Here is an 18,716-nt window from a genome sequence, read left to right as displayed (position 1 = left end):
GGTAATGAGCGATGTATTTCAAAGCCTAGAAGCTCTGTGAACTGCCTTACACATGGGGTGTGTGTGTGTGATTGATATAGCCGCTCTCACAGGCTGTGTGTTTCACTATGCAGATATGGCACATGCCATTGCATTTGCTTGCAGACTTACTACTAACACAAAGCGACACACTCTTCTTCTTGTCAGTCGCCTCCTATGCCATTCCCTGAGATCAGTACTGTAAGTATCACAGGAGGCTGCTGAGGTGAGGACGACTCATAATAATGGCCAGAACGGAGCGAATGGAATGGCATCAAACACATGGAAACCATGTGATTGATGGATTTGATACCGTTCCACTTATTCCACTCCAGTCATTACTACAAGCCCATCCTCCCCAATTAAGGTACCACCAACCTCCTATGGTAAGTATACACATGGAGCTGCGTCAACTGTGTTGAATTTAAGGATGTGAGAAATATCAACGTGCGGCTAACACAGCCAGTTAGTCAGCAGTCAGACGACACTCAACCCTTATGCTTTGGGCCCACTGATGCATTCTGGGATACTTCACCCCAAACGATAGGACGAACAGAAATAATTCAAAGTGAGCTCACAGGCTGAAGTTAGCCCCCTTCTCTTTTAGTTGTCTATTTGAAGTTGCTGTGTTTTTTTACTCAGATCTGAGCATTTCTCTGTGACAGAGCCAGGGAGCACAGGCGATGTGCTGACTCGGGAGCGGCCAAGCTAGGCAGGCTAGTCAGACAGGCAGCGTGACTTTGGACAGTTTGAAAGGTACGGGGCCCAATGTGTCCCACTGGCTCCCATGCTCTCCTATAATAAGACTGGAGAGGAGGGAATTTACTGGAGCACGACTCCCCCTAGGGCATCTTCAGAGGACCCAGGTCCCTTCTCTCTCTTGCTCTCTTGCTCTCTTGCTCTCTCTCTCTCTCTTTCTCTCTCTCTCTCTCTCTCTCTCTCTTACCCCTCTCTCTCTCTCTCTCTCTCTCTCTCTCTCTCTCTTTTAGCGGCAGACATTTTATTCATTCAGGAAGTGGCTGTTGCCGGGTTTGCTGAAGAAATTAATTCTATTGTAAATTGACTTTCGCCCATTTTCTCAAAGCAGGCCAAGCAATTTAGCTACTACATAAAAAAAAAGTAAAAATGTTTTAGCAGACGCTCTTATCCATAGCGACCCACTTACAGTTAGTGCATTCATCTTAAGGTAGCTAGGTAGGACAACCACATAGAGTATCCGTCATAGTAAGTACCTTTTTCCTCAATCAAGTAGCTACAGTATCAGCAAAGTCAGTGCTAGTAGGAAAGTGAGAGTGTTAGTTCACGAAAGGCAAATAAAGACGAAAGTCTTCTAGTACAGGAGGCCTAGCCTAGACTTAGCCATGTCTGTCAGTAGCTTGTAAGCAACCAATTTACCGTCACAAAAGAGTCAACTTCTCACCTGCTTGTCACCCCTGAGCTTCTGAGTGCCACTCAACGTAATCTAATTAGGCCCATATTGAGTAATCATTAGCAATTAGCCTGTCGTACTCACTCCAGCTCCTTCTAATTACAAATCTTAATTACCGCTATCATGTATCATGAATGGGGGTAAGAGGGGGTGAGCTAATTGGTTAGCACTCTCTAATCTAGATTTTATGCTAGTGTCGTGGAGGGCTCCTGACTTGGTCAGCAATGTGAATATGTGAGGATATGTGGGAGTGGGCAATATGCAGAGGTGATATGGCTTTAGTGTTCTCAGGGTCACACACACAACTTGTGGCGGGGCTGTGGCGCCAATCAAGGTGCAGGTGGGTATAAATCATTTACAGCGTCAGTGGTGGTCAATGGATGATGTGGGGAATTTGAAATAAGTGTGTGTGTGTTGTGGTGTTGTGGTGTGTGTGTGTGTGTGTGGTGTGTTGTGTGTGTGTGTGAGAAAGACTATACCAGTGTAACCAATGTAAAGTGGCCCAGGCAGAAAGAGAGAAGAGAATCAAAGAGGTTGTCTTGATTCAGAAGTGGTGGGAGTATTTATAAGTATGCATACTGAGACTGGCCGGATTTATGGACATGAATCAGCAAACATGAATTCACAATGTGTATCAATAAAGCAAACGCTTGAGCTGTGCTAGACAATTAAGCCTGCTCGTCGATAGCATCTTATTCAATACGACTGCAGTTATACTTACACAAGCATGAAATTAATTTTGTCAAAAAAACTCTCCACCTGGCACTGTAAATGGTTGATATATAATATCTGACTTTACACTGAATAATGTTTTTTTTTTTTCAATTCCAAAGAATAAGACAAAAAACTTTTTGGAACATTCATGTTCATAAAGATTTAGAACATTCTCACAAGTTCTTAATCATTACCAAATGAAAACATGTCTTCTCTCAAGACTTAAGCATCTCAAATATATTGTCTAATGTTCCACGTAGATATATATTATATTATATTTTATAAACTGGTGGTTTGAGCCCTGAATTCTGATTGGCTGGCAGCCGTGGTATATCAGACCGTATACCACGGATATGACAAAACATGTATTTTTACTGCTCTAATTACATTGGTAACCAGTTTATAATAGCAATAAGGCACCTCTGGTGTTTGTGGTATATGGCCAATATACCACGGCTAAGGGCTGTATCCAGGCACTCTGCTTTGCTTAAATATATAACAGACAATATTATTGTCTGTTGACGGACACATTTGATTGGTCTCGCGTATCTCTTTGAGATGAACTGAGTCTGCAATAAATTGGGATAGAGGGTGAATCCCAAATAGAACACTATTCCCTACAGAGTACACAACTTTTGACCAGAGCCCTATGACACTATATAGGGAATTAGGGTGCCATTTGCGGCGCAGACAGAAACTCAACAGAAACTTGGACGCTCAGGGACATTTGTTTTTCTTTCCTCGTCCTCTTTTTTCTGCCATCCATTTTGAGGAGACTGATCTCAGTGTAAATCGCCCCTGACACCAGTCTAATGCCAGTCTCATGCCGTCCTATCCATGCCCATTTCCAACGCCTGGCATTGTGCAGTTAATCCAGACCAAGGCCCCCGGTGTGTTGCATTGGCCATTTGTCTCTCATTGGAATGACTGCCTTGTAGACAGGCTGCAAAAGGTTTACAATGTATTTCAATGGAGATATTTACACTTCAGCTGTATGGAGACGTGCTGTGGGGTTGAGGTAGATTTTATAAAGCAGAGGGCATTGAACATAACATTAATCACCTTTTGTGGAATATGCTTTTCTTTCAGGTGGTTGGCCCATCTATGATTGAGTGTGGAGTAACCATGTTTGAGAGTATCCTTGTTTGAGGAATAACCTGTCTGAGACTTGAAGACATGTGTGAGCAGCATCGCAGCTAATTTCTGGACTTTAGTTCAGTGCGATAATGCTATTGTTGAGGTATGCGGGTTCAATACCTAGTTAGTTACACTGTATCAAAGCACAACAAAGCTAATCTTCTCTCCACATGCTGTGTGTATAAGGCTCACTATTACCCCCAATACCTTCAATTACTTTGTGTGTGTGTGTGTGTGTGTGTGTGTGTGTGTGTGTGTGTGTGTGTGTGTGTGTGTGTGTGTGTGTGTGTGTGTGTCAGTGTAACGGCTGTCCTCCTCCTCATCTGACGAGGAGTAAGAAATGTCGGACCAATGCGCAGCGTGGTATGTGTCCATAATATATTTTAATGAGACAAACGAACACAGAAACAAAACAATAAACGCCACGTGAAATAACAAACCGAAACAGTTCCATGCGGAACACACAGACACGGAAGACAACCACCCACAAAACACAATACAAAACAAGCTCCCTAAATATGGTTCCCAATCAGAGACAATGACTAACACCTGCCTCTGATTGAGAACCATATCAGGCCAAACGAAAAAACCCAACATAGAAAAACAAACATAGATAACCCACCCAACTCACGCCCTGACCATAAAAGAAAGAAATAACAAAAGAACTAAGGTCAGAACGTGACAGTCAGACCTTGGTTCAAATACTATTTCAGTTATTTCAATTACTTTAAGTATTCAGATATTTTTCATTTGAAAATACAAGTAGTCGTTGTAATGTTTTTGGAAATACACAGAGTATTTCAAATACAAATAAATACTCCCACGGATTTTAACCCTGGTCCTAAGAGTATTTGGAAATAATTACAAATAATTTCAAATAGTAAGCTATTTATAGGAAATTATTTGAAAATACTTCCAACAGAAGTAGTTTATTTCGGACACTTTATTTGAATATACTCAAATACAAGGAAAATAATAAATAATTAAACACAGGCTTTTAAGCCCAGTTCTGGCGTGTGTCTGTGTGTGTGCACATAAAGTGTCTCTAAGCTCCTTTTCCTCTCTGGCCCCACAGTTCTGCTGGGTGTGTTGACGGCGTGCGCCCAGACGGAGATGAAGAGGGTTGTCGGTGACAATGCGACACTGCCCTGTCACCACCAGTTCTGGGCAGGTGATGCCCCCACACTGGACATCGAGTGGCTCCTCCTCAAGCCCAGCTCCAAGCAGAGAGTGGTGAGTGACTCCCTTTGGTTATTGGCTTTGGGTGCATCTCAACAGCCTAAAGTGGCATCCTCCCCTTGTCACATTTCCTCCATAACTAGACAGGTGAAAGCACATTCCTGGTATAGGTGTCTATATTTCTGTCACCTTGCCTGTGTTTTCAGATCAGTAGGAGAGGAGACAACAGGAAGCAATTCCAGACTATTGAGATCGTAGAACCAGAAAGAAATTATAAATCAAATCAAATTGTATTTGTCACATGTGCCGAATACACGTTACGGTGAAATGCTTACTTACAAGCCACTAACCAACAATGCAGTTTCAGTGGTTGAGTTAAGAAATTATTAACTAAATAAACAAAAGTTTAAAAAAATATAAAAAGTAACACAATAAAATGATATAACAATAACAAGGCTATATACAGCATTTATATTGTTTCTTTGTTCAGGATAGAGACAGTAGATAGGAGGAGAGAAAGCACTAGAGCAGTGGATCTGATTTGAACCCATACTGGGAGCGGTAGTACACCATGAATATATGTGATCGAGAAGCAACGACTTAGACAGCTGAACCACCCAGGCATACATCAGCAGTGTGTCTTCTGTGAATGGATAAGCATCCTCAGCTCTATGACACAGACACAGCTTCTCCCCCATCATGACATAACAAACAGTGCGTCACTGTCTCCAGTTCATATGGGTCTATATAGGGACCCACTCTTCTCAATGACTAGGATTACCCCCAAAGGACTGAATCAATCGCTCATCCACTTCTCTCAACTTTGAAGATCTTTCAGCAAACTGTCTTGTTTTTAGAGTCATTCTGGTTTCACTCAACCCATTTGCACTTCTGCAAGTGGGCAGAGTTTTCTTTCCATTTTGGCCACTGGTCAAGCTAATATCTGAGGTACCGTCAAGCTTGTTAGACCAATATGGCCGCCTCCATTTTCCCTCCACTCTCTCCCTGCAGGTTATTGAAAGTGCTGCTACAGTTTGCCTTCGGTGAAGGATAGTTTACAAGGCCTGCTATTTATCCGCAGAAAATAAAATCGCATTCACCCACTTTACAGGCTCTGCTTGGATATCCATGGTGATGTTTAATACCTGCAATGGGGGTTATAAACTTTAAGTGCTGTGGGCTGAGAAAAATCTGCATTCTTCCCTGCATTTGTTAATTTATGAATTTCCCTACATGGTTAAGTGATGAAGTAATGTCTTGTTTTGTCTTTGGGTCTGAGATAATGTAGTGGTAGACACAGTTGTTTATATACAGTCTTCAGAAAGTATTCATACCCCTTTACTTTTTCCACATTTTGTTGTGTTACAGCTTGATTTTTAAATTGATTAAATTGAAATGTTGTGTCACGGTCCTTCACACAATTTCCCATAATGTCAAAGTGGAATTATGTTTAAAACATTTGTTTGATTTTTTATTAATACAAAATGAAAAGCTGAAATGTCTTGAGTCAATAAGTATTCAACCCCTTTGTTATGGCAAACCTAAATAAGGTCAGGAATAAACATTTTATTAACAAGTCACATAAGTTCCATGGACTTTTGAATGACATGATATTTGAATGACTGCCTCATCTCTGTACTCTACACAAACAATTATATGTAAGGTCCCTCAGTCAAGCAGTGAATTTCAAACACATATTCAACCACAAAGACCAGGGAAGTTTTCCAATGCCTTGCAAAGAAGGGTACATATTGGTAGATGGGTAAAAAAAAAAAGCAGACATTGAATATCCCTTTGATCATGGCAAAGTTATTAATTCCACTTTGGATGGTGTATCAATACACCCAGTCACTACAAAGATACAGGCATCAACTCTGTTGCTGGAGAGGAAGGAAACCGCTCAGGGATTTCACTGTAAGGCCAATGGGGACTTTAAAACAGTTGCAGAGTTGAATGGCTGTGATAGGATAAAACTGAGGATGGATAAACAACATTGTAGTTAGTCCACAATACTAACCTAAATGACAAAATGAAAAGAAAGAAGCCTGTACAGAATAAAAATATTGCATGTGGAATTAGTGGAATTAATAACTTTGCCATGATCAAAGGGATATTCAATGTCTGCTTTTTTTTTTACCCATCTACCAATATGTACCCTTCTTTGCAAGGCATTGGAAAACTTCCCTGGTCTTTGTGGTTATATATATATATATATATATATATATATATATATATATATATATATATATATATAACATGCATCCTGTTTTGCAATGAGGCACTAAAGTAAAACTGCAGAAAATGTGGCAAAGAAAGGAACTTTATGTACTGAATACAAAAGCGTTATGTTTGGGGCAAATCCAACACAACACATCACTGAGTATCACTCTTCATATTTTCAAGCATGGTGGTGGCTGCATCATGTTATGGGTACGTTTGTCATTGGCAAGGACTAGGTCGTTTTTTTGTATAAAACTAAATGGATAAGAGCCAAGCACAGGGAAAATCCTAGAGGAAAACCTGGTTCAGTCTGCTTTCCAACAGACACTGGGAGACAATTTCACCTTTCAGGAGGACAAAAACCTAAAACACAAGGCCAAATATATACTGGAGTTGTTTACCAAGACGACATTGAATGTTCCTGAGTGGCCTAGTTACAGTTTTGACTTAAATTGGCTTGAAAGTCTATGGCAATACTTAAAAATGGCTGTCTGGCAATTATCAACAACCAACTTGACTGAGCCTGAAGAATTTTTAAAAGAATAATGGGGAAATATTGTACAATCCAGGTATGCAAAGCTCTTAGAGACTTATCCAGAAAGGCTCACAGCTTTAATCACTGCCAACGGTGATTCTAACATGTTTTGACTCAGGGGTAAATTAGATATTTCTGTATTTAATTTTCAATATATGTGCAAAGATTTCTAAAAGCATGTTTTCACCTTCTCATCATGGGGTATTGTGTGTAGATGGATGAGAATGTTGTTTTATCCATTTTTAATTCAGGCTGTAACACAACAAAATGTGTAATAAGTAAAGGGGTGTGAATACTTTCTGAAGGTATTGTAGCACAGCATGTAGTATGATCACCACATAATCACAATGATATGATATCTGTGTTTATAATGATTGACAATGGTCATTAGCATACCTCATCATTCCCCCCTAAGTGATGCATATGTGCGTGTACTGTATCAATGTGCGTGTCACCTACACATATCCACAACCCTTCTCCAGATAACCATGGGTACAGAACCACCATTTCCACTTTCCTACACAAGTCCTGCTATGCACAGCCAGAACCTCTAACACTAACTCTTATCTCTCTGTACCTCATTCCCTCCCTCCTTGCCACCTTCCCTCCCTCCCCGCCAGGTGATCACCTACTTCGCGGGCCGGGTGTACGACCCCAATGAGGCGGAGGCGGGCCGGCTGTCCTTAGCCGGGGACTACCTCAAGGGGGACGCCTCCCTGCTGATCAGTGACCTCAGCCTGGGCGACTCGGGCGAGTACAGCTGCAAGGTGAAGAATGGGGGGAAGTACCAATGGAGCACGATCAACCTCATAGTACAGGGTAAGTCCTAATGGAGCCCGGCCATTCTCATAGTACTTGGTAAGTACCAATGGAAGCACGATCAACCTCATAGTACAGGATAAGTCCTAATGGAGCCCGGCCATTCTCATAGTACTTGGTAAGTACCAATGGAGCACGGTCAACCTCATAGTAAGTCCTAGACCCACTGTGTATTTTGGGGGATTTTTCACACAATCCAAACGAAAATGCACAGCAACAAACAAAACAGAAACAAATTAAAACATTCACCACCATATAAGGTTTTGGATGATCAATTCTAAACAAACAGAAGAAACCCTCAGGGAATTGGGTTTGGTTGGGCTAACACCGAATTCACTGCAATACAGTATCATTCTTATGTGACTTGAGAAGGGATGCTGTACAGGTGGGCATCTAGTAAGACCTCCAAGAGATCAAGAGATGTTCCTGCCACTGCTTGCCTGCAAGGTTTCACTCTTATATGAAATGTCTAACATTGTTTAACCTTTTGCTAAACTGGACTAAATCAGGGTCCCACAGAGTGTTTCTTGGTAGTCTTAAACATCTACTTTGAAACAAAAGTATACACCTCACACACGTGGTTATGGGCTTAAAAAGAGAAGACACCTGTACCATGTCAGATATAGAGTTGAAATGTATTACATGTTTTGTTTTGCTTCCCAACAATACACTTTATACACATCACAAAAGACGGAAATATAAGAAAACCGTTTGACATAGAAACAACACATTTTCTGCGTGAAAAAAATAAATAATGTTTATTAATTATGAAATTATGAAAAATATGAATAACATTCCACCCATGAGGCCACTAGGTCATTTGACTGCAGGAAAGGCATACATGCTAATGTGGTGGATAGAAATGATTTAGGTGATACGATCCTTTCCCCCTTCATACTGTGGTTGACTGACAATGACCACACAAACACTGTTGGTGAGATGTTTGAATCACTACCTAACTATCCTGTTGGTGTCACTGAAGGATAAGATGGCAGTTACTTGTCACATACTTGTGAAAGTGAAAATTAGCTCCAAAAGTGTAGACAATGGACCACTGCCACATGTTGCTACCGAACCAAATCCCTGACTGTGCATAAGAGATAAAAGCGTAAGTAGCACCTGTGACACTGTGATACAGCATCTAGCTGTGTATGGCTCTGATATAGAGCTCTCTCCAGCCTGCCCTCCCCTCCCACGGTCTCCCACAGTAAGACGTTAAGAGAGTGCACCACACATTTATGCATACATTTGTACAAATTGGCCCGCAGCTTTGAAACGCCACTTTCGATTTTTTGTGAGACAAACATTAGCGTTCGTCTTGTTCAACGGTAAGATAAGAGGATGGGGGATTTGGGGTTGGGGCGCGGTGGGAAGTGGAACTGACACAGAAACATGATGGAGGGCCCCGCCTCCTCCTCCCCCTTCTCCTCAGCCCCCCTAATTGCATCCTGGTTAGAATTCACCCTACTCAGCAAAATGAAGAGAGATCAGGGGAAGAGAGGTCCATGATAGAGAGAGGGAGGTGGATGGTGGGGATGTTGTGGAGGTGTGTCTAAGGAGTTACTAACAGGGCCCAAATGGTCTAAGCAGGCATTGTTGTATTTATCTCACTTATACAGTGCATTCGGAAAGTATTCAGACCCCTTGACTTTTTCCACATTTTGTTACGTTACAGCCTTTGTCTAAAATTAATTAAATTAGTTTTTTTCCTCATCAATCTACACACAGTACCCCATAATGACAAAGCGAAAACAGGTTTTTAGTAAATGTTGAAATACCTGTTGAAATACCTTATTTACATAAGTATTCAGACCCTTTGCTATGAGACTCAAAATGGAGCTCAGGTGCATCCTGTTTCCATGGATCATTCTGGAGCTGTTTCTACAACTTGATTGGAGTCCACCTGTGGTAAATTAAATTGAATGGACATAATTTGGAAAAGCACACACCTGTCTATATAAGGTCCCACTGTCAGAGCAAAAACCAAGCCATGAGGTCGAAGGAAATGTCCGTAGAGCTCTGAGACAGGATGGTATCGAGGCATAGACCACACAGTGGCCTCCAGCATTCTTGGGGCGGCAGGTAGCTTAGTGGTTAGCGCGTTGGGCCAGAAACCGAAAGATTGCTCTATTGAATCCCCAAGCTGACAAGGTAAAAATATGTTATTCTGCCACTGAACAAGGCAGTTAACCCACTGTTAATGACGGTAGGCCGTCATTGTAAATAATAATTTATTCTTAACTGACTTGCCTAGTTAAATACAGGTTAAATAAATACAAATTAAATGAAACAAGTTTGGAACCACCAAGACTTTTTCAAGAACTGTCTGCCTGGCCAAGCTGAGCAATTGGGGGAGAAGGGCCTTGTTCAAGGAGGTAACCAAGAACCTGACAGAGCTCCTGAGTTCTTCTGTGGAGATGGGAGAACCTTCCAGAAGGATAACCATCTCTGCAGCACCCTACCAATCAGGCCTTTATGGTAGAGTGGCCAGACGGATGCCACTCCTCAGTAAAAGGCACATGACAGCCCGCTTGGAGTTTGCCAAAAGGCACCTAAAGGACTCTCAGAGCATGAGAAACAAGATTCTCTGGTCTGATGAAACCAAGATTGAACTCTATGTTCATAGGGATATCTGTTTTCAGTTGGCAAGAATAAATTCCTTTGATATCAATGTGGTTTTCTGCAGGAATGACCACAGTTACAAAGTACCAAAAATACAACAGAACAACTGCTAGTTGGTCTATCTAGTAGGAGATTCTGTAGGAGATTAGGAGATTCTGTGACTTCTTAATGATGCACCAGTCAACATGGTCATTATTTCTCGTTTCATATTAGTAGATGACTTTATACTGCTGTAAGCACTCAGTGATGACAGACATATTTATTTTATTTTATTTCACCTTTGTTTAACCAGGAAGGGCTCATTGAGATTTAAAATCTATTTTTCAAGAGCGTCCTGGCCAAGATAGGCAGCACCAAGTCATTACAACAATTACAGACAGACAACATGAAAAACTCAAAGTAATCTAGTAAAAACCATAGAATTCACAAGAGTATAACACAATCATTAAACAGCAAATTAAAAACATTGACAGTTCAGGGAATCAGTCTCAAAATCCTTAATCAGTGATTTAAAAACACCAATCGGGACAAGTTCTTCCAGTTTAAAAGTATTTTGTAAGTCGTTCCAAGACGATGGCGCAGAGTAAATAAAAGCCCTTTTACCAAATTCAGTTCGGACATTTGGAACAGTTAGCAGGATAAAGTCCTGCGAACAAAGAGAGTACCCACCACTTTTCTGAACAATAAAAATGCCCAAATAAAATGGTAGTAAACCCAAAATGGCTTTGTAAATAAAAGTATACCAGTGACTGAGCCTACGAGTGACTAGAGAAGGCCAGCCAACCCTGGTATACAAAGTGCAGTGGGGCGTAAGGGTTTTACAGTTTAAAATAAATCTCAAAGTCAGAGTCTCAATCTCATTGCCCTGACCGGTAGTAATAGGTGAAAGGTTCAGAGATCAATTTCTTGCTTTAGAAAACACTATTAGTTTAGTTTTGTCAGTTTGAGGATAAGCTTCAATTGACACAAGGTATGTTGAACAGTATAAAAAGCAGTTTGCAAGTTCTGGAAAGCTTTTGTGGGAGACGACGCACAACAATAAATAACAGTATCATCAGCATAAAAGTGAAGTTGCGCATTTTGCACATTTTTGTCTAAATTATTTATATAAATAGTGAATAAGAGGGGACCAAGTACAGAGCCCTGGGGCACACCATTACAGACAGACAATTTAACAGACATGAGCCCATCAAATTGAGTGCACTGAGTTCTATCAGACAGATAGTTAGCAAACCATGCAACTGCATGCTCCGAAAGACCTACACTTGACAATCTCTGCCTCAGTATAGCATGATCAACTGTATCAAAAGCCTTAGAGAGATCAATAAAAAGTGAGACTCAGTGCTGTTTTTTTGTCAAGGGCTTCAGTGATATCCTTTAAAACCTTCATGGCTGCTGTAATTATTCTATGCTTCTTCCTGAAACCCGATTGGTACATTTATAAAGTAGAGTTATTATATAAAAACTATTTTAGCTGTTCACTCACAAGGGTTTCAAGTATTTTCACCAGGGGTGACAGCTTTGAGATTGGCCTATAATTATTTAAAAGAGTTGGAGCTCCCCCTTTTAAAAGTTGAAGGACAAATTTTCCAGATCTTTGGAATTTCATTACATTCCAGGGTTAGATTGAACAGATATGTAAGTGGTTCAGCTATGAAATCAGCTGCCAGATTTAAAAAGCAGGGATCAAGAAGATCAGGCTTTCAATGATCTACGGATTTCAGGGCTTTATGTATCTCCTGCACTGAGAATGGCAAAAAGCTAAAAGTTTGACCAGCTCTCGCTGGTTCATCCACACAGGGTTGTACAGAGACAGAGGACACTGAATCAAACAGCCTACCAGATGATTAAAACAATTCAGCATTTCAGTTTTGTCATATACAGCAACAAAGTCCTTCAATACACATGACGGTAATTCATTAACATTACTGTTWCCAGACATAGACTTAATAGCCTTCCACAACTTTCTAGGGTCATTCAGGTTATAAGTGCTAACAGACATAAAACATTCAGACTTGGCCTTCCTGAGAAGAAAAGAACACTTGTTTCGCAACTGCCTAAAAAGAAGCCAATCAGTATCAGAACATGATTTCCTTGCTTTAGCCCAGGCTAGATTACGTTTGTGAATAATACAAGACAGCTCAGAAGAAAACCATGGATCATCCCGCCCTTTAACCCTGAACCTGTGGAATGGGGCATGTTTGTTTACTATTTGGAGAAAACCATCCTGAAAGAATTTCCAGGCAGTTTCCACATCAGGAATAAACTCCAGTGCTCCAGTCAAAATAAAACAAATCATGAAGGAAAGCCTGCTCATTAAAACTCTTCAAATTTCTCTTACGAATAAAGCATGCGTTTGTCTTAGGAACCTTAGTATTTCTAACAGCAACAACAGCACAATGGTCACTTAAATCATTACAAAAAACACCAACCGCAGAATATGTATCTGGAACATTTGTCAATATCAAATCAATCAGGGTAGATTTATCTGGGCATTTAAGATTTGGGCGAGTGAGTGAGTTAATCAACTGGGTAAGATTCATAGAATTACAAAACATTTTTAAATCATCAGACACCGGCTTTAACCAACACCATTTCACTGTAAAGAAGTTTAGACATAAGGTGCATCAGAGAAGAAAATGCATCACCGAGAGCAGAGGGGGTCTATAACAGCCAATCACAGTTACAGAGAGACCCTTTGAAACCTCAATTTTCAAAGCAAGAAATTCTGTTTACAAATAGTTTCAGACTTTGCCACACTTACAAGAAATGTAGTCTTTACATATATAGCCACACCCCCACCTTTCTTAACTCTATCAGTGCAATACACATTGTAACCATTTATACAAATATCCTTATCAAGAACAGACTTGCTGAGCCAGGTTTCATATAGTAAATGCTTAATGAATATATTTAACAATACCACGGAAAAACACATTCCGTTCAACATGACATCATTTACATGGTGAGGAGCAAGAATCCGCTGAAGGAGTTACGGTTGTTTGAATCACCATACAGCCAGCCTGCAGTTTCCAGGTACTGTAGATGCGTATAAACCACATCCCCCTCCTCTAACTCAAGGACAGCTGCATTAGATGCCTACTCCCAATCCCGATCAGCATCAACATCTTCGTATGTGACCATTACTCTCTGGTCAAGTATACTGTACACCCATCCATGATACCACAGGCAGTGAATCTAAAGTAGTAGACTCCTCTCACTGGTGCAGTGAAGATACCTGCATGACAAAAATATTATATTGTATATTCATTCTTATGTATATATACACTGAACAAAAATATAAATGCAACATGCAACAATTTCAATGATTCTACTGAGTCACAGTTCATATAAGGAAATCAGTCAATTTAAATAAATAAATTAGGCCCTAATCTATGGATTTCACATGACTGGGCAGGAACGCAGCCTATGCCCTACCAGGCCCACCCATGGCTGCGTTCCTGCCCAGTCATGTGAAATCCATAGATTAGGGCCTAATTTATTTATTTCAATCAGAAGTTTTTTTTCCAATCAGAAGTTTTTCCCCACAAAAGGGCTTAATTACAGACAGAAAAACTCAGTTTCATCAGCTGTCCGGGTGACTGGTCTCAGATGATCCCGCAGGTGAAGAAGCCGGATGTGAAGATCCTAGGCTGGCGTAGTTACATGTGGTCTGCGGTTATTGAGACTGGTTTGACATTCTGCCAAATTCTACAAACAACGTTGGAATGAACATTCATTTCTCTGGCAACAGCGCTGGTGGACATTCCTTCAGTCTGCATGCCAAATGTTCACTGACAGGGATGTAAACAAATTTGTACACAAAATTCGAGAGAAATAAGCTTTTTGTGGGTATGGAAAAATTCTGGGATCTTTAATTTCAGCTCATGAAACATCTGACCAACACTTTATATGTTGCGTTTATATTTAAGAAATAGTCACCAAATATTTGCAAAGAATACACAATGCAGTAGTATCTGTAATGTTGATGTAAGCCTTGTCTGTAAGCCTTGTTTGTGAAGACTTTGCTATAGGTCAGAGTAGTGTCACTAGTGATGAGTCCTACAGTACCAGTCAGAGCAGTGGAGAACGCTACCTTTGGTCAGTCTTTAAATATGGGAGAGCAACTACAATTATCAAGTAAACATATTATTAGTGCATATATTTTATCTTATCATATGCTGCAAAATCACACATTTTTTATTCAGCAACATTGGTTTGAGAACATTTTTATGTTATACTCTACTTTGTTTTTGTCACGGCCGATGCTGGAAGAAGACCAAAGTGCAGCGTGGTAAGCGTACATATTCCTTTTATTTTAGAAATTGACGCCAACAAAACAACAAACAAAAAACAACTGTGAAGCTTACAGAGCTAAGTGCCACTAACAAACCCACACTGAAAGGAGGGAAATAGGGCTACCTAAGTATGGTTCCCAATCAGGGACAATGATAGACAGCTGTCCCTGATTGAGAACCATTCCCGGCCAAAACATAGAAATAAAGAAACATAGAAAACAAAACATAGAAGCCCAACCCAAATCACACCCTGATCAAACCAAAATAGAGACATAAAAAGGCTCTCTAAGGTCAGGGCGTGACAGTTTTAATAGCATACAGACAACCATTTGGGACATAACCTGTATTCTCTCTCTTCAGTTCCTCTACCTCTTTCTCAGTGGTTGTCAATCTGGCCTCCATGGTTGGAAGCTCTGCTGCTAGTGCTGGAATTGTATTATTAAAAACCAATAAGAATATGAGATATGTTTGGCTATCTGCTGGTCCATATAACACTATCTCAACGCTAACATACAGTATGTACATTATGTACTACAACCTGTGTTCTCTCTTTCCAGTTCCTCCACTGATTGTCAGTCTGGTCTCACTGGCTGTCAGATCTGCTGTTTGTGCTGGACATGTTGAAATAAGTAAAAACAAAGGATAAACAATGTTACTACTAATTTGACAGCTTTATTTACTGGCTTCAGACTGTCTGTCTCTTGTAGAAGGTTGTCAGGTTGTCTGTCTCTTGTAGAAGGTTGTCAGGTTGTTTTTGTCCCCTTCCTGGTAGAAATTGTTTCAAGGTTTGTGTCTCTTGTAGAAGGTTGTCAGGTGTTGTTGTACTCCTGTAGAAGGTTGTCAGGTTGTCTGTCTCCTTGTAGAAAAGGTTGTCAGGTTGTTTGTCCCTCTTGTAGAAAGGTTTGTCAAGGTTTTTTGTCTCCTGTTAGAAGGTTGTCCAGGTTTGTCTTCTCTTGTAGAAGGTTTGTCAGGTGTTTGTTTGTCTCCTGTAGAAGGTTGTCAGGTTGTTCTGTCCCTTCCCTTGTAGAAAGGTTGTCAGTTGTCTTTCGTTCCGTGAGAAGGTGGGTGGTTTGTCAGGTGTCTTAGGGTTGTCTTGTCGTCTTGTAGAAGGTTGTGTCAGGTTGTTTGTCCTCTTGTAGAAGGTTGTCCAGGTTGTTTGTCTCTTTGAATGAGCAGAGTTGTCAGGTGTTCTGTCTCTTGTAAGAAGGTTGTCAGGTTGTTCTGTCTCTTGTAGAAGGTTGTCAGGTTGTCTGTCTCTGTAAGAAGGTTGTCAGGTTTGTCAAGGTTGTTTGTCTCTTGTAGAAGGTTGTCAGGTTGTTTGTCCTCTTGTAGAAGGTTGTCAGGTTTGTTTGTCTCTTGTAGAAGGTTGTCAGGTTGTTCTGTCTCTTGTAGAAGGTTGTCAGGTTGTCTGTCTCTTGTAGAAGTTGTCAGTGTTGTCTGTCTCTTGTAGAAGGTTGTCAGGTTGTCTGTCTCTTGTAGAAGTTTCAGTTGTCTGTCTCTTGTAAGGTGTCAGGTTGTCTTTTGTCTCTTGTAGAAGGTTGTCAGGTTGTTTGTCTCTTGTAGAAGGTTGTCAGTGTTCCTGTCTCTTGTAAAAGGTTGTCAGGTTTGTTTGTCTCTTTGTAGAAGGTTTTGTCAGGTTTTGGTCTCTTGTAGAAGGTTGTCAGGTTGTCTGTCTCTTGTAGAAGGTTGTCAGGTTGTTTGTCTCTTGTAGAAGGTTGTCAGGTTGTCTTTGTTCTCTTGTAGAAGTGTTCAGTTTGTTTGTCTCTTGTAGAAGGTTGTCAGGTTGTTTGTCTCTTGTAGAAGGTTGTCAGGTTGTCTGTCTCTTGTAGAAGGTTGTCAGGTTGTCAGTTGTTTGTCCTTTCTTGTAGAAGGTTGTCAGGTTGTTTGTCTTCTTGTAGAAGGTTGTCAGGTTGTTTTTTTTTTTCTGTCTCTGTAGAAAGTTGTCAGTTGTCTTGTCTCTTGTGAAGGTTTGTTCAGGTGTTTGTCTCTTGTAGAAGGTTTGTCAGGTTGTTTGTCTCTTGTAGAAGGTGTCAGGTTGTCTTGTCCTTCCTTGTAAAGGTTGTCAGGTTTGTTTGTCTCTTGTAAGAAGGGTTGTCAGGTTTTTGTTTGTCTTCTTGTAGAAGGGTTGTCAGGTTGTTCTTGTCTCTTTGTAGAAGGTTGTCAGGTTGTTTGTCTCTTTGTAGAAGTTGTCAGGTTGTTTGTCCTCTTGTAGAAGGTTGTCAGGGTTGTCTGTCTCTTGTAAAGGTTGTCAGGTTGTTTGTCTCTTGTAGAAGGTTGTCAGTTGTTTGTCCTTCTCTGTAGAAGTTGTCAGGTTGTTTCTGTCTCTGTAGAAGGTTTGTCAGGTTGTTTTTTGTCCTTGTAGAAGTTGTCAGGTTGTTTTGTTCTCTTGTAGAAGGTTGTCAGGTTGTCTGTTCTCCTGTAGAAGGTTGTCAGGTTTGTCTTGTCTCTTGTAGAAGGTTTGTTCAGGTTGTCGTTGTCCTGTCTCTTGTAGAAGGTTGTCAGGTTGTTTGTCTCTTTGTAGAAGTTTTTCGTGTTGTCAGGTTGTCTTGTCTCTTGTAGAAGGTTGTCAGGTTGTTTTGTCTCTTGGTAGAAGGTGTCAGGTTGTTTTTGTCTCTTGTAGAAGGTTGTCAGGTTTTGTCTGTCTCTTTGTAGAAGGTTGTCAGGTTGTTCTTGTCCCTCTTGTAGAAGGTTGTCAGGTTGTCTGTCCTCTTGTAGAAGGTTGTCAGGTTGTTTGTCTCTTGTAGAAGGTTGTCAGGTTTGTCCAGGTTGTCTGTCTCTTGTAGAAGTTGTCAGGTTGTTTGTCTCTTGTAGAAGGTTGTCAGGTTTTGTTTGTCGTCTCTTTAGAAGGTTGTCAGGTTGTCTGTCTCTTGTAGAAGGTTGTCAGGTTGTTTTGTCTCTTGTAGAAGGTGTCAGGTTTTTTTCTGTCTCTTGTAGAAGGTTGTCAGGTTGTTTTGTCTCCTGTAGAAGGTTTGTCAGGTTGTTTGTCTCTTGTAGAAGGTTGTTCAAGGTTTTGTCTTCTCTTTGTAGAAGGTTGTCAGGTTGTTTTGTCTCTTGTAGAAGGTTGTCAAGGTTGTTCTGTTCTCTTGTAGAAGGTTTTTGTCTAGGTTGTTTGTCTCCTTAGAAGGTTTGTCAGTGTTTTTGTCTCCTGTAGAAGGTTGTCAGGTGTTTGTCTGCCTTGTAGAAGGTTGTCAGGGTTGTCTCTGTCTCTTGTAGAAGGTTGTCAGGTTGTTTGTCTCTTGTAGAGGTTTGTCAGGTTTGTCTGTCTCTTGTAGAAGTTGTCAGTTGTCTGTTCTTGATTTGGTTGTCAGGTTGTCTGTCTCTTGTAGAAGGTTTGTTCAGGTTGTCTTGTCTGTCAGTTCTTCTCTGTAGAAGGTTGTCAGGTTGTTTGTCTCTCTGTAGAAGGTTGTCAGGTTGTTTTCTCTTGTAGAAGGTTGTCAGGTTGTTTTGTCTCTTGTAGAAGGTTTCAGGTTTTGTCTGTCTCTTGTAAAGGAGGTTTCAGGTTGTCTGTCTCTTGTAGAAGTGAGGTTGTGTCTCGTAAGGAGGTTTGTCCGTGTGCCTCTTGTAGAAGAGGTGTGTCCGAGAGTTGTTGGTGTCTTAGCTTTAGTCCAGAGGTTGTTCAGGTGTTGTCTTTTGTCTTCTTTGTAGAAGGTTGTCAGGTTGTTTGTCTCCTGTAGAAGGTTGTCAGGTTTTGTTTTAAGTTGTCTCTTTTGGAGGTCGAAGTTTTTGTCAGGTTTGTTTGTCTCCT

The 18,716-nt window shown here is 40.7% G+C and overlaps 1 protein-coding gene across 1 annotated transcript in view; it reads left to right on the top strand.

Moving 5' to 3' along the window:
- The window catches only part of LOC111950848 (CXADR-like membrane protein), a 122,443-nt gene that overhangs the window by 82,647 nt on the left and 21,080 nt on the right, over positions 1 to 18,716 (top strand). Inside the window, exons 2-3 of the mRNA XM_070434343.1 lie at positions 4,374 to 4,531; positions 7,853 to 8,051. Coding sequence (XP_070290444.1) covers positions 4,374 to 4,531; positions 7,853 to 8,051 — 357 coding nt within the window. The remainder of the gene's footprint in view (positions 1 to 4,373; positions 4,532 to 7,852; positions 8,052 to 18,716) is intronic.

This window comes from Salvelinus sp. IW2-2015, linkage group LG23 (genome assembly GCF_002910315.2).
Source record: "Salvelinus sp. IW2-2015 linkage group LG23, ASM291031v2, whole genome shotgun sequence".
Lineage (NCBI taxonomy): Eukaryota > Metazoa > Chordata > Actinopteri > Salmoniformes > Salmonidae > Salvelinus > Salvelinus sp. IW2-2015.
This window is presented reverse-complemented; position numbering and strand designations above follow the sequence as displayed.